The sequence below is a fragment of the Mirounga leonina genome, unplaced genomic scaffold, assembly GCF_011800145.1.
Source record: "Mirounga leonina isolate KUSES-001 unplaced genomic scaffold, KU_Mleo_1.0 Mir_115, whole genome shotgun sequence".
NCBI lineage: Eukaryota > Metazoa > Chordata > Mammalia > Carnivora > Phocidae > Mirounga > Mirounga leonina.
This window is the reverse complement of record NW_023270268.1, coordinates 70,360,365-70,387,008: the sequence shown is the minus strand read 5'-3', so window position 1 is coordinate 70,387,008 and position 26,644 is coordinate 70,360,365. Positions and strand designations below refer to the sequence as shown.

The following is a 26,644-nucleotide window of genomic DNA, read 5'->3' as shown; positions in this document are numbered from 1 at the left end:
AAGGTGTTAGGTCCAAGACAAAGCTAACTTCTGCTGTAGACTCCTCTACAGTCTCAGACCTACCAGCTCACCAACGTCCACCTCCCACCTGCCCCTTCATCCCTTCTTTCTAACATTAGTGTCCACACCCCACAGAGCTGGGGAGGGACTTAGTGAAGAATGTTCAGTCCACCACCCCGTAGCACTCACAGCAAATGAGGATGCTCAGGGCCCAGCCAGGTAACTCAGGAGGTTCTAGCCACCCCCAGGCCCAGCCCACCGGTCCCAGGGCCTGAGGGGTTGGTTATCTTGGCCTTCTGGGCAAATCCCCCCAAAAGCTATCAAAACTACTGCCTTGTGTGTCCTCACACAGCAGTGCAGCGTGGGAGAGGGGACAGATATCTTCAGGCCCATTTTGCAGATGAGGAAAAGAGGCTCATAAGGTTAAATCATTTGCCTCAAACCCCACAGGGAGCCCACAACCCATGTATCCTGACCCCTCACCCAGTCCTTTTTCCTCTACACCAGACTATCTCTTTATATCTCTCAGGAGACTCAGAGACTTGGTGAAGCACCATCCTAGGCCCTTAATAGGAAGGGAGAGTCAAAAACCACAATGTCTTCACTCTTAAATTAGAAAAACAAAATCTATTACAATGAAAATAGATATCAAGATAGTAGGGGTTCGTGGGTGGCTCAGTCAGTTGAGCGTCCTACTCTTGGTTTTGGCTCAGGTCATGATCTTGGGTGGTGGGATTGGGCCCCATGTTGGGCTCCATGCTGGGTGTGGAGTCTGCTTGAGATTCTCTCTTCCTCTGCCCCTCCCACTCATGTTCTCTCTCTCTCTCTCTAAAATAAGTAAATAAGGGCGCCTGGGTGGCTCAGTCAGTTAAGTGTCTGCCTTTGGCCCAGGTCATGATCTCAGGGTCCTGGGATCGAGCCCCACATCGGGCTCCCTGCTCAGCGGGGAGTCTGCTTCTCCCTCTCCCTCTGCCCCTCCCCCTGCTCCTGCTCTCTCTCTCTCTCTCTCACTCTCTCTCTCCCAACTAAATAAATAAAATCTTTTAAAAAAATTTTTTTAAATAAAATAAGTAAATTTTTAAAAAGAATAAAAAGGATAGCATTCTTTAGGACAGTAAAAGAGATTGTCCAAGGATTTTCCTCTTCTTTGGAACATCACCAGGAGGAATAAAATACACACACACACACACACACACACACTATGGTGATCTGACCGAAACCCAGATATGTGGAGACTCACTGCCACCAAAGGAAGTCAGTCTTCCCATTATTAATGGGTTAGATGTTGTATAGCTTTCTCTCCTATCCCTCTTCCTCTAGGGGCCCATTTTAACTTGTAGATAGGCAGCCTTCATTTATATTCTTTCTTTAGTATAATTCAGTGCTCTCAAAAGCAAAAACACAAGACAAAATCCCCAGCCCAATCAAGAAAAACTTCCCCAAAAGTTTAAATGCTAAAAACACGAACAAAAATCTTTAATAACTTGAAACAAACACATAAATAATATTTTTAAATCTATGGCAAGTGACAAGAAAAATACCACTCAAATACTGGCTGAAGGTGAAAATGACATTCCCTAGGCACTTTAACTTTGGTTATTATTAACTAGTGAAATAGTTTTGAAGACTTAAGACTCTAAGCCTCTAATTATTTGAGCTTTATTAGAAAATAACAAAGTTGCCAGACCTGAACAGTTGACATTGGCCTAGGATTTTGAAATAAGTGAAAATCACAAAGCACTCTATAATTTTTAATTTGTTAAGCTCATGCCATATTGAGAAATTAATGTTTCCTCCCTCCAGTCATTAACTGCTCCGAACATGTGACATGATTTGGTCAGACACAACAGTTTTTTTTTTACTCCAATGACAAAAACAGTTGAGTGAGTAACATACAAGAAATCTAAAAATGAACTGTGATCCTCGAATTTGGCAAGCATGAAGAATTTATAAATGACATGTAGTCATAGAAAAAAAATTTGAAGTGGACTCAGGAAAGAGCACCCTAAGATGCTACTGAGCTGGTGCAGGGGCCAGTAGGGGCAGGATTTCACAGCTGCTGTGGGCATCTCCATAAGCTTCTTCTGCAACCACCAAGGCACTGAGGCTTCTTTTAGGTAACCTAGTTTCATGATAGAAGAATGAAACACCTTCTCCTGTCTCTGTCCCTCCTCACTGCCTTCCCACCCAGAAGAACCTCATCCTCACTTTGCCAAATCAATGTCTCCTCCCACAGAGGAAAGCTCTTATTTGTTTGTTTGTATGGTGATCTGTTTCTGGGTTTGTTTGTCACTGTACTCATGGAGACCCAGAATGGAATTTGATATGGGGCCATTTTTATTACCCATGCCACCACAATGGCCTCGCCTAGGCGGTCCAGGCTTGTTGGAAGAACCGATTCTAAGTTGCGACCTCAAGGTAAGTAGGAGTTTCTCACCGAACAGGTATATCCTTACTGGGGAGAAGGAGACCGGGATGATCAGATCACATTACCATAAAATAGTTGAGTCCACAACCTGCTTGGATTCCATGTTCACTAAGCAATACTCTAAATATAAGTCAGCTTCCCACAGGAAAGGAATGTACTGGTCAAGCCAACATAAACATCCCACTTACAGGCAGTTGTGGTTCTCACCATAAACTAAAAAATAAACACTTTCTCTCTTGCTCGTTGAATTAGCCTCAGTGAGCCTAGCAAATACGGAAATGGGACCATTGGGAGTGTTACCTTCACCAGGAGGTGGCTACCCGCCCCTAGACAGAGGGCACCCTGCACTCCCAGGCCTCAATGTCCACAAGGCTCATCATCAGACATTAAGGGAAACTTTAGGCATGTTTACATTAACTTATTTGGCTTTAAAATAAACGAGTTACAGCTAGCAAAATATTAAACAGGCCTAAAAGAAACTAATATAAGATTGATGCATCCCATAAACTAATATAATAATTAGACTGAAAATAATCATTTGTGTTAAAACCAACTCTGCACAAGACAAGCAGAAATCAAATCCTGATCTTTCTTCAAAAAGTGAACATTATCTCAGGTGAATGAATTCAAGAACTCTCATCACAGGCTATAGGATCTACATTGCTGTTTGTTTTATGCCTTCTATGATCGAAACAGGAATATTTATTCAAATACTCTCAATTATATAAGGAAAAGTTCTCCCTCCTCTACAAACACAACAAAAAAAAAAACACTTAACTATGGCAGATAATGAATTAATAGTCTTAGCAGCTGAAGAGTTTTTTTAAAACCAATAAGGAACACCTACACATATGCCTACTAGAAAATCAACCTAAGAAATTCACAAATAGAATTACAAATGGCCAAAAATACTATGAAAAATATTCAGCCTCACTAGTAAAGCAAATGAAAACAAGATACCAGATTAGCAAAGGTTTTTAAAAATGGCAAATATCCAAAGTTGTCAAAGATTTGCTGAAATGGGTATTCTCATACACTGTTAATGGGAATGTAAATTACTGTAACTGTTTAAAAGAGAAATTCGGCAACTGAAAATTTTAAAGGTTCAACCCTTTGTTCATAAGAATTTATCCTAAATATATCATCAGACAAACATCCAAAGATTTCCATATATACAAGGATGCTCATCAGAATAGCAAAAAAATTATAACAAATAATAGGAGTATAGTGAAATGATTTATGGAACTATCGTGGGATACTGAAGAGTATTTAATGACATGGAATATATATATATATATTTAATGTTAAACAGAGGAAAACAAGGAATAGAACTTTATACAGTGTGATTCCTTTTTTGTAAAAATGTGGGGTAGGGGCAGTCTGGGGGGGTTGTATAAGAATTGACCAAGGCCTTAAAACAGAAAACAAAACTGAAAGGAGATACCCAAATTGTTAGAAGTGATTTGTCAAATGATATTACTAGTGATTTTTATTTACTTCTCTAAATCTTTCTGTTTTCTAAATATGTTACACTGAATATCTGCTCCTTGTATAATCAAGGGGCAAATATAAAATGTTCCTTCCTCAAGTTGAAAGGAAAAAAGCTTTAGATGAAAATTAGAAAAAAGTCTAAATCATAGTTTGAAAATAAGTTTCATGCTAGAAAAAAGGCTTCTGGAAAATTAAAGACATCAGAACAGAATTAACCCTTGTCTTTATTATTAGCATACATTTAAATAGAATCTAATTATTTAAATACATACCAGTCAGTTTATTTAACAAAAGTATTTGCGCCTACCACGTGTAAGATTTTACATGGAACCCAAAGATGAGTAAGACATAGCTCTGGCTTCAAACAACTGAAATTTTAGAACAAAGCCATGTATACAAATAATTGTAGTCTTAGGTTGTTCTAGGAACTGGACTTCTAATAATTGGTTTTATCAAAGCACTACAAAAAACAACATAGAAAGGAGGCACATTCAGGGCGCCTGGATGGCGCAGTCAGTTAGGCATCTGACTCTTGGTTTCCGCTCAGGTTGTAATCTCAGGGTAGTGGGATCAAGCCCTGTGCCAGGCTCCATACTCAGCATGGAGTCTGCTTGGGATTCTCTCTCCTTCTCCCTCTGCCTGCAACCCACCCCCCCACCCCCACCATCCACACGCTCACACTTGCATGCACGCTGTCTCTAAATAAATAAATCTTAAAAAAAAAAAAAAAGGAGACACATTCAAATGATTCTCCCCCTACAATTTTACCCACTAGAACTCCTATATTACAAACCCTTCCCTCTGTAGCCTTATGATGGTTGCCTTGTACAGCAGTCATTCAACATAGCGAAGACCTGTAAGCGACGTGCTGTAACCCTCCATCCAACTGCATGTCCCGAATTTCCTCTTCAGATTCTGGAATTCGTAGGATTCACCCTGGCTTGTGTAGAGGTTTTGTACAAACGTGGCCAAAAACTAACATTTGAGAGCATACGGTGTGAGAACATAAAGAAAGAGAACCAATTCTGAAGCTGACAATACAAGTAGGAACCAAGTCTAATCCTTTGCTGCCGGCCGCTGTCAGGGACTCTGACATACAACCTCCTTTAAAATCCCTTTCCTTAATGTTTCCATTAGTTTCTAAAATGATGCTCACCCCCATAATGAATTCTAGGGCTTCCCTCTACAGTTCTAAAGGTGGACTTGATTACCCCTGTTCACTTCACAAGTCCTGGTTCCTACCCCTCTGTCCTCTTAGCCAAGAGATATACAGAAAGACAGTAATAACAGGTAATAGTAGCACTAACTTTTATTAAGGCCTTACTGCATGCACTGGGCTAAATGCTTTAGACACATTAACAGATCTATGAGAGAGCTACCACGATCATCCTCAAGATGAGGAAACTGAAGCTGAGAAGGATTTGAAGACTTGCCAGCGAGAGGCAGAATCAGGATTCACACCTGAGCTGTGTCCAGAGCCTCCACCTTCCAACCTAGGAATGAAGGCACCGGTTCAACTAAGAGGAGCCACTGCAAGTTTGGACAGTCAGTGAGGGCACACTCACCCGCCCCGTCAGGAGTGATGGTTCCCAGTTTCACGGCTAGAGGGTAGCCCATGTCTCTGTAATGCTCCAGCGCGTGGCCGTTGCCTCCAGAGCTGTCGAAGAACCACTTCCCACACAGCACGGAGCCATCGGTCAGATTCAACCAGAGGTTCTCCCGCAGGTCACACCTGGCACACTTCCAACCACTGAAAAGTCAGTGAAGAGCAGTTACTATCACTGGAACACGAAGCATAGCTAGAAAATTAGCATCCAAGAAAACGGACTGTCTCAAGCTGGGGGGTCACAGGAAACGGTGAGTGAAACAAAGGAAACCGGTGCTTCCTTCCCCCTCTTCTCCCTTCAGAATGTTAATGTCGCCCCTCCCAGAGCAGCAGGACCAATCAGTACCCTGCCTGCCTCCACCAGGGCTTTTTTACTTTAGAAAGCTGACACAGTGGGACGCCTGGGTGGCTCAGTCGGTCAGGTGTCCGCCTTCGGCTCAGGTCATGATCCCAGGGTTCTGGGATCAAACCCCGCATCGGGCTCCCTGCTCAGCGGGGAGTCTGCTTCTCCCTCTGCCTCTCTCTCACTCTCGCTCTCTCTCAAATAATCTTATAAAAAATTGGCAAATAAATAATAAAGACAGAACCTGAGGTCAGGAGAGGAGGTCATTTCCTTGAAATTCCTACATGAGGGACAGTAGAGCTCAAATAAGTCTAAAACATGAAGGATCCCATGTGCGTAAACATGTAAAGTTCTAAAGCATTAAACACACCTAGTAAAACTCGTTTAAACAAAATCCTACTATGCAGCAGTTCTGAATGAAGTATAAATAATGTCAATTTCATTGAAGGTTAAATGTCAGGTACATGCCAAGTACCCTACAGAAGTTTGATCATCTAATTCTATTCAACACCCTTCAAAATCAATATCCCCAACCCCACTATCAAAGGGAAAAACTGAGGCCCAGAAGTAGCCTGCCTTCCCCTACAACCACACAGAATGGGAAGGCAGCACAGGCATATTGAACAAGACTAGAGCACCTGCCTCTGTCCACACAACAGACCTAACGGGAGATGCTAATGTAGCCCAAAGAACATTCCAGCCACAAAGGTGACAACCAAAGACTGGTAAAAGTTGTGTTCCCCTAGAAGCAGACTCTGAAACAAAGGTTTGAATGTAAATGACTTGTTTAGGAGGTGATCCCAGGAAGCACTGGAGAGAAGGAAGACTGGAAAGGGCAGGAAGCCAGTCCAGGTACGTCAACAAGCAGACGACCACCATGGGCAACTGGGGCTCAGTCCAGTTGGGGACCTCCACTCGAGGGGTCAGGGTCCAGGGTATTTATCCACCCACACCACAGTCACTGGTTGAGGGCTGTTCCAGGAGGACAGGAGGGAGCATTAACTCCATGGCATTTCTCACTGTCCCATGCACAGGCCTGCATGGCCTCAGCAGGCAGAGAAAGCCCTCAAGCAAAGAACTGCGGGTGCTTGCCACTGAGAGGCAAGGGGTGGGGTTGAGCTCAGGGGTATGGGCTGGCCATGCTCAGCCTCTACAAAGGTACAGATACTTTTAGAAAGAATTTTGAGCTTAGTTTTAATCATAGGCATCTGGTAAAAATATATATAACTGCCAATTCAGAGAAGGGGTAGAAATGTAAATATTCCTTTAGCCAGTTTTAAGGGGTAAAGTTCCATTTCGCTATCTGACACTCACCTCGGAGGAATCCTGACTCCATTGTCCAACTGGGTAAGGTTATTGGCATATTTGGATACCGGCAATTCATTTTCCCATGTGTCTGGGTCCTGCTTTCTATATGGAGATTTTGAGCTGAGAACCGCATCACAAGCAATTGTTACCTGTAAGACAAACCCAGATGTCATATGTAAAAACAGTTTGAGAGAATAGAAACTTCTAGAAAAGAAGTTTAAAAGTTCGTTAATAAATACAGCCTGATCCAAGAAAATTCAGACAGCAGTGACCATAAGAGCAAGATCCTAGTTAGCTGATTCCAGCATTTTCTCCATGAATCTAGCTAGGGTTTGGCCCTAACCTAGAGTGTGCAGTATTGACAATGATACAAGATAGCAAGGAGCCCAATCCAGTCTGTAAACCCAAGCAGATGAGTCAGATTTAACAATTTCTTAGCAAGCAGAGTAAAAAGTACTCAGTGAATGATTTACAAGAGTGAAATTAGCTATAGGAATGCCTAGGATTTACCCAAGTGGTATGTTTTCCTCCTAACAAATATACACCCAGATATCCAATATCCTCAACTCATCACACAATGGCATGAGGTCAAGGGCATTTGAATGGAATGCAAGCAGCATGGCTCCATTTCTTAATCTGGTGCAAATGTGACCCTGGACGGGGACATGCCTAGGTGTCTCTGTGCCAGGTCAGTCAACATCATGAGCAAATCTGTGATGTCCAGCTTGGCACCAACTGACCACAGGGGAAGGGGGTGCAAATTCTCTGCTTTCTCCTAAACTCGATTAATCCGGCACATATGCATATCACCACATTTGCTATTTGCTTAATGCTATAACAACTATTTCTAGCTGTCTTTAAAAACATATTCTGGTGTGGGGCGCCTGGGTGGCTCAATCGTTAAGCATCTGCCTTCAGCTCAGGTCATGATCCCAGGGTCCTGGGATCAAGTCCCCCATCGGGCTCCCTGCTCAGCGGGAAGCCTGCTTCTCCCTCTCCCACTCCCCCTGCTTGTGTTCCCACTCTCTGTGTGTCTCTCTCTGTCAAATAAATAAATAAAATCTTAAAAAAAAAAAACATATTCTGGTGGGAATGTAAAATGGGGCAGCCACTTTGGCAAACAGTTTGGCAGTTCCACAAATGGTTAAACTGAGTTACCGTATATATAACCTAGCAATTTGACTCCTAGGTATACATCCAAGAAAAATGAAAATATGTGCCCATGCAAAAACTTACATACAGATGTTCACAGAACATTATTTAGAATAGCCAAAAAGCAGAAACAACCCCGATGCCCATTAATGACAAATGGATAAATAAAATGTCTTATGTCCACATAATGAAATGTTATTCAGCAATAAAAAGGAAGTCCTGATACATGCCACAACATGAATGAACCTTGAAAATAAATACACGCTAAGTAAAAAAGTCCAGCCACAAAGAACTATGTATAATGTATGATTCCATTTATATGAAATGTCCAGAATAGGCAAATCCATCGAGACAGAAAGTAGATGAGTGATTGCCAGAGGCTGAAAGGGATGACAGGTGAAGGGGTGATGAGAATATTCCACAAGGAGATGGTGGCAATGGATGCCCAACTCTGAATACAACAAAAGCCACTGGATGGTTTAAAAAAGTTTTTAAACCAAGGTTTGTATTCTACATCCCTAACATCCTGCACAATTAGCTGAACTTCATGCAGAGTGTTTTCCCCTGGGTAGCCCTAGAACTCATTAAGAGACCATGAAGGGAGCTCCCTCAGCTGCCGTCCCCCGCCCACCCAGCCCATGAGCAATTGCTCTCACTGCTGCATCCAGAATGTTTGGAACCTTCCTCTTCTCAACTTCAGTCACACTCGTCTTGGTCCCAGCCACTAACACAGCTCACCCAGACGGCCACACAGCAGCCTCCTTGCGCGTTCCTTTCTCCCACGCCTGCCCCCTCCTCTGCACAGTAGCCAGACTGGTCTGCTGGGAATATCACATCCTCTCCTGCTGCAGCTTAAAACTCTCCAAGGCACTACCGACGGATGGCACTGAGCAAGGCACAGTCAGGAATAAGGAAGAGGTCTCTGCCCTCAGAAAGCTTACATCCCATGACACGCCAGGCATCCATAAATATATTTACACCTTTTAAAAGAGATAGTCCCACTCATCTCTCACCACAAGCACTTTTAGACAATTAGCCTTTCCTTTCAATTTTCAAAGTTAATCTCCCACTTCCTTCCAGAAGTGCCCCTAGAAAACAGGGTTGAGGTCACCACAAACCCCCTCCTGATCCTCCGGGTTTCGGCCGCCTTAGCACTCGGGCTACACATCCCAAGCTTTTCAGTCTGGTCTGTTATTACAATCTCCTGGTTGCTTCAATGACTATCTCAGTCCCTTCTCTGTCCTCCTCTGAATCTTCTCCGCAGTGCACAATAATGTTGATCAAGATTTGAATACAATATTCTCTCTTCTCTTTGAATATACTTCTTGGTGACACTCAACAAAATTTCCTCAAATTTCTGGGCCACTAAGAAATACTGATCTAGTGTTTTCAGAGTATCATCTGAAATCACTTAGCGGCCCTTCATATGGATCATAGCTGAAGATCAGGATCTATTATCCTATAATTATGGCATGAATTGCCTTTCCCTGGATTTGTTGTCTAGAGTGAAGAGAAAAAAAAAACTTGGTACTAGTCTTGGCTCCATCCCAGGCCTCATAGGCCTCAAATTCAGTAGTGTTCTGGAACTGACTCAAACTGGCTCACAGAATTGATTGTTAAGTTTTAAGGAATTCTGCAAGATGGTTGTTAAACACGGCCATTACTGAAAATTAAATTATAAAAATTTACAATCAAGTAAAATATATATATATATATTTTTTTTTTAAGATTTTATTTATTTATTTGAGACAGAGAGAATGAGAGACAGAGAGCATGAGAGGGAGGAGGGTCAGAGGGAGAAGCAGACTCCCTGCCGAGCAGGGAGCCCGTGTAGGACTCGATCCCGGGACTCCAGGATCATGACCTGAGCCGAAGGCAGTCGCTTAACCAACTGAGCCACCCAGGCGCCCCAAGTAAAATATATTTTTAAAAAGTAACAAACACTCAAAACTCTTCACTTCCTGTTCTACTACACTTTACGAGTTTCTGTGTGCTCCTGAGGTTATTTACGTTTACGTTATGTGACTGGCGGGAATTCTATATAATGGTATGCTAATGTAGACTCTCTTTTCAACACTGCTTTCGAGACATCTGTCAGTCTGAAATCAGCCCCGGTGGGAATATTTACACCACGGAAATCACCAAACACTACAAAGCAGGCCTTTCCCCCAGGGAGCTGGTTGCTAAATATTTACAAGCACACCATTGCTAGAGTTCCTGATGTCTAAAATGAGGCGTTGGATTTCGGGCCATAAGATCCCTACTGAGCTCCAAATGCTATGTCTCTGCAAACTCCACATCACTGAGAAGTGGTTTAACTTTCTGGTAGAATCCACAGAGTTCTTATCTGAAACAGAATTTTTTCTGAGCTGAGAAGCTCAAAAGATGAAGGAAGAGTCCTCTGGTTGGGTGATTTTCGGCTCAACAATTTTTGTTATTTAAAAGCTTAAAAAAAGAGTCTGCCTTCGGCTCAGGTCATAATCCCAGGGTCCTGGGATCAAGCCCCAGGTCGCGCTCCCGGCTCAATGGAGAGTCTGCTTCTCCCTCTCCCCCTGCTCAGTCTCTATCTCGCTCTCTCTCTCTCTCTCACACACACACACACTTGCTCACTCACTCTCTCTCAGATAAATAAATAAGTAAGTAAATAAATAAAAAAAATCTTTCAAAGCTTAAAACGAGAATATCAAACACCAAAAAATGTAGCAGAAGCATGAAAAGATAGGAACCAGCACCTGATATATAAATAAATCCTATCAGTTACCATCAGATAAACCCAAGCTTTTCCTTCAATTTCTCCACCCCAACTTTCAAATAATTCTCCCTCTCCTTCTTTAGAAAATTTTTATGTATTTCTTGATGCTAAAAGACCGTATTAAAAATTATAACATATATTGAGGGATTCAGATTTCTATGACTCTTCACTTTTATTTAAATAAAAGTATTCACACTTTGAATTATATTCTGAATATAGGAATAATTAAAAAACACTTAAAGGCTCCATTAACTTTTTCACATAAAGGCTTCTCCTTCATAAGTGAGAGAAAAATCATTTCTCGTGACATTTATTCACAGTGTGCTTCTTTATTTCTTTTCTGACAGCAGACGTAAGAGTTATATTAAACAAGGGCAGGCAGCAAGAACTCTCAGTATCATGGAGATACAAGCTTTAGTATATAATTTCAGGTAATGGGACGAGGTAAGACCATTTTGCCCACTCATACATTTTATCCTTGGTAACGGCCACATGAGTCAACACAGGGAACTGGAGAAAGGAGAGGTAATTTAATTCTCTATGCACTGCTAAACACTGTGCACTTAGCACTAAAAAAGGATATGTCACGTATAATAATTAGAGGAAAGAGCTACAGTAGCTAAATACACAACATTTTCATTTCTATGGTCTTATATTTAGGTAGAAAGTAGGTCAGGGGCAAAAGAGGTTGAATGGTAGAAACCTGGTCTCTAATGACATGGGAACCCCAAGCACAAACACACCCCCCCTCCTGGCAGAAGCAAGTGAGCAGGTGGCTGTAGATACAAAGTCACACAATGTCCTGAGGATTCCCAGACCTAAACACCTGGCTTTTGTTCTGGGGGAGTGCGGGGAGGGAAGAAGGGAGCTAGCATGTCTAAACTCCATGGACCCTGACCCTCCTGCTCCCGGGGGCCAGGCTCTGAGAAGTCAGGGTGTGCACAGAGTGGGAAAGAGGAAAAGAAAGGGAAAAGAACAAAGGAGAGAAGGATGGGGTGGGAGAGACAATACAGGACAGGAGGAAAGAACAGGAAAAATGCTTGGGTCCTTATAGGAGCTCCGCGCCTCCTTACGGGATCAAAGTACAACAGAACGTGGCTTCCTCACCTCCCTTGCCACCCCCAGCTTCATGTCATTCAGGAAGGTGAATGTTGCTCCACGAAAATCAAGGGAAGGGAAGAGAAAAAAAAAATTCACCACTAAATCTAAACGCTAAAACCTAGAAAGTAGTTTTAGTCTTCATGAGGAACAAAACTTTCAAGGAGTCTCACATTACCACGGAGCTCCTGCAGACCTGTGATTTGTAAACGTTTAGTTATTTTTATAACCGTGTTGCTGTTGCTTCGGCAGAGAAATCCTTATTTTTCCCAAACAAAATCTCACGTGGAAGGCTAATATGCAGAAGAGATAAAAATATAGCCATTCCTCTGATCAGAAGACACCCCTCTCCAACAGCCCCTGTACATCTCAGGGGCACAGTGTGAAAATCTAAGGGACAGACTGTGAGTTACAAGGGGCAAGAAGCCAGCCCACCGAGGGGAGGCCAGCCCACCGTGGTGGAGGGGGCAGCCCACCATGGGGAAGTGGGGGAGGCCAGGCCACAGGGGAGAGACCAGCCCAATGTTTATATACTTAGAGGCCCACACAGCAATGGAAAAAAAACGCGCAGGAGAGGGTATCTGGCCGAACTCTACTAAAACCTCACCCTGCAAGACCCTTTCACAGAGAAGAAGCAATATGCTCATGTTCGTTCTCGTTCTTCTCCTCCTCTCATTCAACCTGCCTTCCCCACCCCCCGAGTGCATGCACACGCACACGCACACGCACACACACCTGACACAGAGAGTCACGCGCATCTAGCTAGCAGCCGTGCACACTCACTGACCAGGGCTGGTAACTCCTCAATATTTGGCAGTGCTATTTCATAGTGGTCTGGGAATATAACAAGTTTGGCTTCGTCTTCATATTCATAATCGTCGCTATTTAAATCGTCATCAGTATCTAGATCTGAGGAAAAAACAAAAACAAAGAACAAGAAGTGAAGAGAGAACATTCTACACCAAGGCAGGACTCACTGCAAAAGCCAGAGATCCACAGGAATGACAAACCAAGAGCATGACATTTACGATTCCCTCCTCTGACAACCATCCGTCTGCCCCAAACCAGGAGTAAAAGGCCTACTATCTTTCCTAAGTTATGAATACTTACGAATAAGTGACAGATGTGTAAAGACTGAGACTGATCACACAGCTTTACAATTAAAATAGACACACGTGCTAGATATTCAATTTGTAAAGACTTTTAAAGGAGTAAATGGTTCATTCTGATCTGTTGGGCACCTGGCTCCTGACTGCATAAGAAATGGACTGAAATGTTTTTCACAACACTGTAATATGGAAGAAAGTACGGGGTTTCAGCATACATAAACCAAGGTTCAATTCCAGCTCCAAAATTTAATGTAACTTTGAGCAAGTCACAAAGTCTCTAATCCTTAGTTTCCCCATTTGCAGAATGGAGATAATATCTCTTATCTCACAAAGCTTATACGAGGAATAAATAAGAAATTGTCGACAAGAGACCCGGCACATAATAGGTAGTCAATAAGTGATAGCTACTATTTAAAAACAAAATCTCAATCTCTCTCTCTCTGTCTCTGTCTCTCTCTCCCCATCCCCCTCTAGGAGTTATTAAGATACTGTATCATAAATTAGAGGGGAAAACCCCATAATATAAGTAGTCCTGTTGTCCTCAGGCTGTGCAGAATTTTCAGTAAGAAAACTGAGCTCCTCTAGCCTGCTGTGTATCAAGTCATCACCTGTTTGCTTGGCTAATCTCTGGTGAAGGTTAAGTGAAGGCTCAAGGAAATGTCTTGTCACAATATTTACATGGACATGTCAGCCTTACATTCACATGGATGCCAGCATCCCAGATTAGGTTTGTATATTTAGATGTTTGGAACTATGGTGACAAGGAGCTATTGAGCCATATTCCACTCACATCACACATAAACAGGTACACAAACACAGGTCTGTAGACAGACAAAAGTTATTTTCCTAGACGAAGCAACCACCTGAGAACCAAAGGATCTAGGTTCTGTTATTACCTTGTTGTTTGCCTCCAACCAAAAACCTAGTATCTTTTTGTGTACAGTTCTGCTCCTGAATTCTCAAAAGGAGACAGTGGAAAATGAGATACAAGGAAAACACGGTCTCAACAATTTAATAAAAGATTCCAAATAATAAGAATCAGAAATGCCAAAATAAATAGCCAACATTATTAGATAGCATAATAGGTCAGTTTGACAAAAGGCAATGTTAAAGATGATTCTAAGAGTTTAAGAAGTCGTTAAAAGCGTTATTTGCTAGATGGGATGCTGTCCAATTCATGAATCATGTAATAAAAGCAATTAGATCTTCAATTTTTAAAAAAAGTAACAAAAGGCATTTACTTAAAGGAAATGGTTCAAATAAAGACAGACATTCTATATGTCATAAAAATTTGAATGGCCCAATACCTATAATTTTAAAAATCAGAACCTAAATGTTCAATGAGAATGGTGTTCAACCCAGTAGAGTATTATTTAAATGATACTTATTTAGATTATGTAGAAACATGGAAATATTTATGCTATGTCAATGTTAAAAATACAAAATTCATCTTCACTGTAAAGACAACTTTGTAAAAGTTATGCTCATAGATGAGAAACAGAAGGAAATCCGACCAAATGAAAATAGTGAGTGTGTGAGCATTTTTCTAGTCTTAAATTTTTATTATATCTTTTATAACAAGTTTAAGGAACGGAAGTACAACTCTTGTTTTTGTGTACAGATTCGGCTCATATTACATATTATCTCAGCTTCTCTTGTCCACAGAAAACACACTCACTTAATACTAAGTCAAGTCTTACCTGGCCAGACACAATGATAAACTATGTCTAAAAAAATCCCGCTCTGTCATTTACTAACTATGCAACCCTGGGCAAGGTCTTTCCGAGTTTACTTTCCTCAGGAGCACGCTATGAATAATATCTGCCCCCACAAGATTGCTGCGAGGATTAGACAAGATAAGGTTTTAAGGCATCTGGTACAGGATCTGGCAGGTGTTGGGGCTCCATAGAGAGCGGCCACCATCACCACCATCACCCCCTTCCCTACACTCCTGACAACCAACATAATCACAAGTGCCCTCCCCTCCCTTTGGCTCGTCCCAGGGATCCTGCTCTGTGATCTCAGGATGGAGAACATATGAACTTCAAAGGCTTCTAGACTGTAAACTGTCGGTGCAGGAAACGGATCTTGTTCACCTTGCATATGCCCAGCCCCCGCACAGTACCCAGCACACATCACTCACGCACTAAGTATCAATGAAAGGAGACCTCAAGAACTTAAAAACCCCAATATGCTAGGGACAACAGCAAAGCAGCATTCTCCAAAGGGTGGTTGTGGGTTTGGGGGTTTTTTAATTGGTAACAGGTATGTGCTTAAAAATAAGCACAACTGCTGTTGTGTAAAAAAGCAAGAACTTTGTTGGGCTTCTTTATACTCCATCTATAGTTGCTTTTATTTTTATTTTTGATTCAATGGGGTAGAAGGGGACCGTGATCCTTCCCAAACATCTTTATCCAAATTAAGGAAAAGTCACAGAAGTAAGTTACGCTCTGGTTTTAAGGGACAAATCTAAGATTTCTCCTAAATATATATGACCTCACAATCCTAAGTATAAATCTGTAAGTTCTAAATTTCCCTAATTAGAGTCTTACCACCCCAAAAATATCTAGTTGAGGAACCTACAGAGAAATTATACCCTAGGGACCAGTAGGACTAGGACCTCCCAACCTCTCCCAGCAGCTACTTTCCACTATGGCTATTAACTTGCAGTACCTGAATGGACTCTTTTTCTAAATTTAAAAAAATGTTTTTAATAATCTCTTCCCAATTCAACTTCAGGGATCCTCTCAGATACCTGGGAGAATTGGCTGGTACCACAGCCATTTCCAAAAAGCATCTCACTTAAGCTGAGAAGCAGCACCATGGAAGAAAAGACCCTTAAATCAAACCAGGACTCGGACACCCAGCTCAGAGTTCTCCCCAGCCTGACCAGATTGACTAATCTGTGTGCTCAAGGTGAGAGAAATCTGGCTGATCCAATGCCGTGAAATCTGACCAGCCATTTACCCTCACAAGAAGGTATGGGGCAAACCTCCTTGAACACAGACCCTGGTCTGGGACCTACTTCAGAGGGAAGTGGCAAAATGGAGTTTACTAGAACCTTCTGGCCCTTATATATACAGCTGAGTTTCCTGAACAGGCCCATTCCTAGAACTTTCCACAAATGCTCTGTTTTCAACCCATTTCTCATCAAGTATGAATGCTAGGGCTAAAACCAAAAAGGTGGAAATCTAAGCTCTCTGAGTTTTAGTGGTGGTTCTTCGATGTCCGAGATTCAGACACGAAAGAACTTGACTCCTTTACTCCTATTTCTGAAAGTTGGTGGGAAGGTGGGGAAGCCAATAAAAATGTGAATATTTAACACTGTTTTAATGACATACCAAAGATCTGCACTAAATGCCTTAGCAGTTATTTACACATCTATACACATTTGTAGCTTGACTGTAAAAAATATGTAAGATTAGGCCAGAACCACATCACGAGTCCTGGGGTATTTCTTTGAAGATCCTGGACTCCCTAATATCCACCCCCCTTCTCTCCTTCCATCTCATAAAACAGTTAAGTTTTGTATTAGCTGAGTCTAAAAATTCACAATCTCCCCTATCAGTGTAAGTTATCCTTTAAAAGATAACCTAACAGTGTCCCTCTCTAGCTTAAAAACATTGACACAGAGCTACCCACTTCCTCAGTGCACAGCGGCCCTAAGCCAGAAGAAATGCCCAATAGCTCTGTTTGTTTAGTAGTTGGGTCCAAACAACTTAATAAGTATTTATGTTCTAATGACTTAGTAACCATTTGAAAAAAATAATATACATAAATGGAAAGGCAGAAATGTTTTATTTCACTCTTAAATCACCACAATCCCTTGCTAACGGGATGTGTGTCCCTGTTGGACACTGCACAGCTTCTTTCTGAATCAAATGGAACACGGCCTCCCTCATGTCCCGTTCCACATTTATTTTTCACATGGCACCTGCCTTTTACCATAGAAACCACCAAAAAATCTGCTCCACAAAGAGGTGAAGTCACTGAAAGGAATTTAGAATTCTCCGATAGTAAAACTACGCCATGCTAATAGTTCATGCAATGTTCAAGTATCACTGCTGTTCCCTTGAAGTGTTAAAATACCCTGTGGTGCACCTGTGAGTTCACTGTCGCACCCTTGGGTGCCTCAGAGCACAGTTTGGAAACTAAGTGTTAATGGTCCCAACTGCCTAGAGGAAAAAAGTCTAAAAGCATGGTATATATTATACTATGGCTGGAAGAATATACAAGATATATAAGAATGTGCAAATAGAAAATACTATTTGTCTCTGGGGAGAGTAACCAAGTAAGCTAGGAGGCAGAGAAGCGAAAAAGACTTACTTTTCATTATAGAGCCCCTTATAACTTTTCAATTTTAAGCTTTGTCCAAAAAACATTGTTGTAAAAATGTTTTTTAAATCCTAAGTATAAAAAGTATAAAATTAAGTGATTTAAAAATTAATAATTGTCATTGTTGATTTAAACACACACACACACACCCACACACACACCAGCAAGAGCTAGAGCTGAGGGAAGAATCCATAACTGTGACTTCACCTGAATGAACATCAAGGTAATCGGGAAGAGTGACTTGAATGTTGAGGGGCAAGATGGTGCTCCAGAGACTTGGGTAGGCCATTCAGCACCAGCTCAGTTTCTCTTATAGAATCAATAGTGAAGGTCATATAGAATGATTCAGTGGGTTCAATGTTCACTGTTGAGCCAGTGAAAAAGGAATTGGTCACGAAGTCATGAAGTGACTGGGGAAAAAGAAGCTTCTATCCAAGAGAAAGCATTAATCAGCTACATCTATTTTGTGAGGGGAAGATGGGCATCGTGATGACATTTTAATAGCAATGAGAAAAATGCTTTCTAGTCAAAGAAACAAAGAGACTGCAAGAGAGTTCTGAGTTCTCTTCCTCTCCAAGAAGAGACAACCCCAACATCCCTTTTAGGGAAGGAGTATGTGGCAGAGGCTACAAGCTGCCTCCCAGTAGCCACTCTCCCCTTCTTCCTCAAACAGACTTTACTCAATGAAGCCGGTTAATAAACTTAATGTACTTTCCAGTCTCCTGTACAGCACAAGGTACGACCACGTGACCAAGTCCTGACCAGAGAGGTGTAAAGTGAAGTGTTGTTTAGGGATCTGTGAGAAGACTGACAAAAGGAAGCTGATGACTCCACAGGGAGACTAGGTATTTTTTTTTGTCCTTCCCCCCTTCCTCTTTGCTCTTTCTGGGATGGCGATGTAATGGGGGGAGTTCCAGAAGCCATTTTGTACCATGTAGTGACCATGAAGTTAGAATCACACGGCAGGATGGAAGGTGAAGCAGTCTAGATGGAGGGGAAGAGTCTAGATCCTGATGAACATGAGGCCATCACATCAGCCTGGACTTGCTGCTTCCCGATATCCTCTACATGAGAGACAAATAAACATCTACCTTATTTAAAGTCACCAATATTTTAACTTTTCTGTTGCATAAGCCAGATCTAAGCCTAATATGGTACTTCACTTGAATGTACAGGCCACATCAGCTTGAAAACAGCTGTGATCAGTGTAATCAGAGAAAAGTGACTGCTCCTAGGGGACATGAAGCATCATATCGAGGGAACTGTAAATCTGGGCTTGCAAAACCAAATACTTACTGGGATGAAGCAGCCAACATCAATGTGTGACGTATCTGGGTAACAAACAATAGAGAGGAACAGGGCCTGAGGCAAGCCCCAAAGTACCAATGGTGTTTACATTTAAATTTTTTTAAAAACTGGTGGAGTCCAAACAGAATATATTTGCTGGACTGTAACTTTTGGGTATGTTCTGTGGTTTTCTAAGATATGGAATGTTGAGTGAACACAGACGGCAGCCTATAGAAATAGACGGCAGAAATGGAACAGTAGGTTAGCATTCCCAAGAAGCAATGGAAGAGGTCCACACAGTGTGAAGCACAAAACCTCAGTGTTTACTTTTGGATTAATTCTTAAAATAGTTACTTTACTATATCCTCTACCACCAAAGTGATCACTAGAGAAATCAAAGGTCTTTGGGGCGCCTGGGTGGCTCAGTCGTTAAGCGTCTGCCTTCGGCTCAGGTCATGATCCCAGGGTCCTGGGTTCGAGCCCCACATCAGGCTCCCTGCTCGGCAGGAAGCCTGCTTCTCCCTCTCCCACTCCCCTTGCTTGTGTTCCCTCTCTCGCTGTCTCTCTCTCTGTCAAATAAATAAATAAAATTAAAATCTTTAATAAAAAAAAAAAAACTGCAAGGTCTTTAGGCAAAAGACACAAAGGTTAAAGGACAGGAGGCCAGCTGACTTCTCCATTCAGCCAAAGAGAAAAATGAAAAATAACACCAGTAATTCAAAATGTTTAATTATTTCCACCTTTGAAAATGCCATGTTGATGCCATTTAATTCAGAAGTCACATCATCTCTATTCATAGAAGGGAGCCCAAGGCTAATAACCAAAGCATCAGATTGCACCCAATCATTTCAGCTTTGAGGCCCATTCTGAGCTGGTCTGGGTTTGGTTGGTTGATTTGGGTTGTGGTTCAAAGACCACAGAGAGGTGGGAAAGATTGGCCAGGGTGGAAAAACCAACTGTAGATAAGCCTCATAAAGAAAACCACGACTGAAAACCAGGACAGAAAACAACAAGCACAAGTCCAGTGTAGAATAATGGAGACTCAATAATGGAGACTCAAAGCAGGAAGGACACTCAGCTCCATGACGGTTTCCAATGGCTTAACTTTTCAAATAATTAATGTGTCTTTTCATTACAACAGTAACACATGTTTGTTATAGAAAAAATTTAAACCAGATAAGCAAAAAGAAGAAAATAAAAATCACCTCAATCCCATCACTAGGAAAGAGCTACAATATTAACAATCTGGAATATATTTTGCACTCAGACTCTTCTGGACTCTCACTTATACATGTATACATACATGTAAACATATGTATACACATATGTATACATACATGTAAACACATACATACACACATACACATGTGTATAGTTTTTTTTACCAAAATGAAATCATAACATGCAAATGATTTTGAAGTTTCTTTCAAACCATAATCCTAGGCATTTAGGGATATAAACTTGCTTGGTCAGAAATTATCAAGTCCCTTTTTCTCCTGGCAAAAGCATTTCAGAAGTTTAATATGAAAAATGAGCATGATGACATGATACAGAAACTGGTACTCATTTGGCTTTTCTGAATGAGGGAGAAGAAAATCACTGCTAGGCACACACCACAGTAATCACTGCTGCAGGCAAGATCCACAGGCAGATGATACAATTAGTGTGCAAAGCTTTGAGGAGAAACAAGATATTAGCATAGTCTCCAAGTATTACTCCCAAAGTATTCATTAATTACACTGTATCTTCACAGTGGAGAAACCCAGCCAACACCACCTCACCAAGGGATCAAGGTTACAGCACCAATATGAAGACATCTCAGCATCACAGGCCCCCCAGTATCATGCACTGAGGAGGCCACATCGCCTCTGTGGTTTCTTGCCAAAAATGCATTACCTCAGATTTTGGAGGAAACACCAGACGAACCTGAACTGAGGAACATTCTACAGAATAACTAGCCAGTACTCTTGAAAAGTGTCATGATTATTAAAGACAAAAAAAAAAAAAAAACCCTGAGGAACTATCAAAGATTAGAGAGGATTAAAAAAAAAATGACAACTAAATACAACATGGGATCCTAAAAAAAAGGACATTAGTGGGAAAAAATGGTGAAATCTGAATAAAGTCTGCAGCTGGGCTAATATTAAAAAAAGAAATAATGTCTCTATTTTCAAGGCAGTGAAAAAGGAGAGCAGAAGCAGTATCATAATTACTCTGCAGTCACTGTAAGTATAACTGCTTCAGAACACTAAACCCAACTCTAAGAGTGCTAGAAGCATCCTTCGCCACTAGGTAAACACAAAGCGGAGGCAGATAATCGCAAGTTAAACGGGTTCCTCTTATCATTAAATTGTAGAGCAATAAATAACCTATTATTCCAAATCAAATAAGCATGTGCACATACACACACACAGAAAATCTGGGCACACTATTGATAACTATTTACATTACCTAAAAAAATCTTGGAATTCCTCCGTTTTGGTAAAGCTCCACCAGATGCCCCTCTTACCTTCTGAAAAGAAAACAAGAGATTGTTAAAATGCAGCCTATAGAACAGACAATGGGGAAAGAGTGGGGAGAATACATCTCACAAGTTCTCGGATTTTACAAAAGGCCAAGATGAAATTCTCAACCTGGACTAGAGATCCAGGATAAACCAGAACTTGACCAGGTCAATGGAGGTAGGTGAAGGGCAATGCTATTGTTCTACCTGATTATTTTCACCAAGTTATCAAGACAGCACTTCTGGAAAGGGAAAGGAACCAGGGATCAAGGTGAACTAGACATTTCAACTTCGAATCAGCATATACTCCCAAGAGGCTAGAGTCCATGCCCAATGCTGGAACTACTCTGGAGAGATGATGGTGACTCCTGGAGAGAAGGCTCTTATTCCCTTATCCCCCTGCTACCCACTGGGTCCCTGTGCTTGGTCCTGGGCATGCACAACAATCACTGTTGAAAGAGCAAATAAATACTGATAAGCAGTCGCTGATATTTTGGTCATATTAAATCTCAGTCTAACCTCCCTGAACATTTCTGGAGCACCAACTAATGGCTAGTTGCCATCTGAGGCTTCGTGGATTTTCTACCTCTGGTAGAAGTCTGTGGCAGCAATGAAATAAATGCCCATCAAGTGGTTAAGCTAAAGAAATAATTCGTTACCCTTCCGACACACACAAAATTTTACCCTCAAATAGGATTATAAAAATTTTTGTTTCGGGCACCCGGGTGGCTCAGTCAGTTAAGCGTCTGCCTTCAGCTCAGGTCATGATCTCAGGGTCCTGGGATGGAGCCCCACATCGGGCTCCCTGCTCAGCGGGGTCTGCTTCTCCCTCTCCCTCTGCTGCTCCCCCTTCTTGTGCTCGCTCTCTCTCTCAAATAAATAAAATTTAAAAAAAATTTTTTTGTTTCAAATGGCCCAAATCGTATTTCTACACTGTTTGTCCTCTCGGTGATTAGAAAAGAGCACATTTCCAGCACACCATGGCATGAGGGTCAAAGCCCAGCATCTTCCCAAGTAGCCACGTGTTGTGGCAGCATCGAGGCCTTGCTGCTGCTTTAGTTTGTTCCCTTACCAGTCTTAAGTCTCCTTTGCCACACTTTATTATTTGGCATTGAAGGCTGACTCATCTTTGTGATTCTCACATTAAGTTTTTACAACTTCTACTATAAGTTTATAGTTTACATCTTAAGCATGTGAAAATGATTGAACACTTTAGCTCAAAACCTGTCTCTCCAAATACTCATGCCAAATTCTTGTCCCCTCTCTTGGAATCCCTCTCCTCCAAGGTCTCCGAGCCACTGTTCCTCTCCCCCAAGTGCCTGTCTCAAAAAAGGGATGAAATAAAACCTGTACCAAAGGCATATTTAGCAGTCCTGGAGGTCACTTGAAATCTCTCTACCAAAGTTTATGGCATGCTTTTAATTGTTCCAACCTCACTGGCTCCTCCATTCCTGCAGGATGGTGGAGGGAGAAAGAAGGAGAGGGGCTGCATGAAGACCTGTTAGACTACGAGGCTCTCCCTGATTCTGCCATTCACACCTTAGACTTGGGAGTAGATTTGCTTCCTTTCAGGAAAAACAAAAACAAAAAAACCCACTAGGTTTTCCTTCCAAAGACCATCGCCTCTGTGCCTGCTTCAGTCTCCACTAGAAATCAACAGGGTTTGAGAAACGGGAACTCCTTGGTCAGCAAACATGAGTGTGCCCATGGCTCAGGCTCTGTGATGGCACTGAGGCTGCAAAGGAGATGAAGACATGGTCCATCCCTTGAGCAGCCCATCAGCAAAGTAGGGGAGGATATATATAAACAAATAGCTCAATAGATTCTGGTGAGTATTAAGAGATATGTGAAAAAGGTAGGATCATAAGAAGGAAATGACAGTTCTGGAGGTGGAGATTGTGGGCACGTAAGAAGAGCAGCAGGTCTGGCATTTAGCAACTGCTCGGCAAGTATTTGTTCAATGGATGGATGGATGATGGATGGATAGATGGATAAATAAACAGATGAATGGATGGACAGATGGATGGATCGATGGATGATGAATGGATGGATGATGGATGAATGTGTGAATGGATGGATGATGGATGAATGTATGAATGGATGGATGATTAATGGATGAAGGAAGGAAGGAAATAAGGAAGGAAGAAAGGAACAGGTAGATAAATGGATGGATGGATGGATGGTGGATGGATAGACAAATGATGGATAGACAGATGGATATGCTGACCACAGGGAATACAAGTATGAGAGGAATGAGACATCCCAGAGAGAAAAGACAAACAGCATGTACAAAGGTATGAAATCATAGTGTATTTCATGAAGAAGTGGTTTGATATATCTAAAGCACAAAGTTAGTGGAGTAAAAGTAGAGTCAGAAAGGCTAGAAGGGGCCAGATTATGGAAGGCCTTGTAATCACATGCAAAAAAAGAAAAAAAAATTTGGACTTCAACCTGCAACAAAGGGAGATACCAGAGATTTAAGCTTCAGAGTCCCACAGATGCACAGATACATGCATCTGAAAAGATCACTCTGGGGGCAGCATGCACACTGGTTGGGATGCAAGGAGGCAAGTTTGAAGGAAAGATTACTATGGAGAGGACAGGATGGACTTCAGAGCCATTTGGGAGGTGCAGATAACCAGACTTGGGTCACCAACCAGCCATGGAATGAAAGAAGTATCCAAAAGATTTCTAGGTCTCTAGAATTCAAGATGAAGGACAACTCTGAGAAAGAGGATTATTCACTGAGTCTGGGCACACTGAGCTTGAAGTACCTATGAGGTGTTCAAGTAGGAAAAGTCACATCAGAGTCAGATGGTCAGATCTTTGGCTCTGGAGAGACACTGATTAGGAAGTCATCGGTTCAGAGACAGTGGTTAAACAAGGAAATGGACAACACTGATGAGGAAGAGTAGCTTTCAGAGAAAGATGGTCAAAAGGCAACCTGGGAAGTGTGGATATTTAAGGAATAAATGAATGAAGAGATGCTAGTGAGACAAAGTCAGAAAAGGCAGCCTAAAAAAACAGGAGGAAGCCAGGAAAGAATGGTGCCAACGAAAGCAGGAGAGGAGCAGTTCCAAGAGGGAAGCAAGTTCAAATACTCAAAAAGCCAAGCAAAATCAGGGCTGAAACATATCCACCAAGCAAGACAACGCAGCGGTCACCGCAGCCCTGGTAGTTTTAGTGGATTAGCAGGAAGATCGACCCAACGGCAATGCTGAACTTCCAGCGAGGGATACTAGAGATGATGAGAACATGAAAGCTTTTAAAGACACTTTACTTGAGGGATGGGTTGGCCAAAGGAGGACACAAATTACAGGGACAGTTTTGTGATCTGTTCTTTTTTAAGGTGGAAGGAAAAAGCCAAAAGAGCGAGATGTTGAAGAAAAGGGAGTTAAGGAAGAAGCAAGTTTCCGAGGAGGAAACAGAGCTGTGAGGACAGAACATAGCTTTCTGCTGGGTTGTGGGAACCCAAGGCAAGCAGCTCAGGAAGTTCCTGTCCAGGGTCCCTGTTTCTCAGGGAAGTACAAGTCAAATCGTTTTCTGAGGATGATGAGGGAGGCCTCCCTGGTAGCACCCTGAGGATGGCACCCAGAGTCTGGAGTGGGAGAAGCTGCAGGCCAGGTTTGCTGGGCAGTGAGTGGGCCCAGCAGAAGGGGGAGGCCAGGAGTCTGACAGGGCCCCAGACCATGGTGGTGTAGGATTGCTCGCAGTGTGCTCCTGGAAGCCAGGACGACACTGACAGCATGACTAGCCAGAGCTCTGGGGACAGTTAAGGAGGCAAGACAAGGGCATAAGAGCCCCTTGAGGGCACTGGTGGTAAGAGAACATTTTAAGCCCTGAGAAGCTGTCTCAACAAACAGGGGAAGTGGCCACCTGGACAAGTCACGGGCCTGCAAACTGCAAGGAGGGAAAACAACAGAGTGAAATCAGAATAAATGAGAGCTAAACTGAGAGAAGGTTGTGGTCAGAGAGTGAAATATTTAACTGAAAAGTTAAGAGGCAGAGCTAACTGCACAAGACTGCCAGCATTCTGCAATTCTACCACAAGCTTTGGAACAAGTTATCTCAAGCCTCAGGGCCTAGGTTTCATTTCCACCCTCCCCCCCGCCCAGTTTCCTAAAACTTCATCATTTTATACTAAGACATATGTCCAGGACAAAGCATACCTCATAAGAATTGCTAGGTCCCACATAACAAGAGCAGTGAATATAAATCATGTACTATCAGGTGAACATTAGATTATTTTAAAGCTAATCATTGAGTTGATGGCTTATCTGACCTCCTGGCCTTTCTTCCTCCTCTTCCTCCTACTCTGCCCACTGTCCAATTTGGGGATCTCTCCTGTGTCTGGAACTTAAACAGAGAACATATTAGGTAGGCTAGGATGAACGATCAGATGAACTTCAAATCAGCATTGACTCTTTAGAAGTTCCAACACAGTCTACAAACTATTAGGACTGAAGTGAAAGCTGAATAGTATTGCTAAGTATAAAAGTCAATATTTGAATATTATAACATCCCCAAATATCATCAATAACCAATTAAAATACATAAAGTAAAAATTAGCAGTAACAACAGTTACAAAAATTACAGAGTACCTAAAAAAATCTCACAAAACACAAGCTCTTTTATTGAAAATTACAAAATAGTATTTAAGGAGACAAAAGAGAACTGAATAAACAGAGAGTATGTCATTTTGAATACTCATTCAATAAATATTTATGAAGCACCTACTATGTGCTGGGACTGTTAAGTGCTGAAGACACAGAACTGAACAAAACAGACAAAAATCCTTGCCCTCATGGAGTTTACCCGATGCTATGGATTATAGGTTAATCTCTAAATTCACTGTGATCATGCTCAAAATCTCAACAGGATTTTTTAAACTAGATGAACTGATTCTAAAATCTACATAGAAAAATAAATGTCTAAACCCAGGGAAGTTCTGGAAAAAGTGCTTGCACTACCAGATATCAAGGCTTGCTGCAACAATGCAGAGACAGAAAAATAAGATCAACAGAGAAGAACTGAGAGCCCCAAAACAGACCCAGGTATGAATGGCCAGTGAAAATATAAAAAAAAAGATGGTACTATAAATCATTGAAAAAAACTGCACTACTCTTGTAAGAGAGGACAACTGGTTACCAGTGAGGAAAATAAAAAACAGATTCCCATACTTCACACAAATACAACAATAAACTATAGACTGATTAAAGTCCAAAAATGTCA

The 26,644-nt window shown here is 41.8% G+C and overlaps 1 protein-coding gene across 3 annotated transcripts in view; it reads right to left on the bottom strand.

The window, feature by feature from the left end:
- USP13 (ubiquitin specific peptidase 13) overlaps positions 1–26,644 on the bottom strand; it is a 127,329-nt gene that overhangs the window by 73,637 nt on the left and 27,048 nt on the right. For all 3 annotated transcript variants that reach the window (XM_034999472.1, XM_034999463.1, XM_034999473.1), the window contains exons 3-6: positions 21,361–21,421; positions 12,966–13,087; positions 7,183–7,325; positions 5,485–5,669 (exon numbers count right to left, since the gene is read on the bottom strand). In XM_034999472.1, the coding sequence (XP_034855363.1) occupies positions 5,485–5,669; positions 7,183–7,325; positions 12,966–13,087; positions 21,361–21,421 (511 nt within the window). The remainder of the gene's footprint in view (positions 1–5,484; positions 5,670–7,182; positions 7,326–12,965; positions 13,088–21,360; positions 21,422–26,644) is intronic.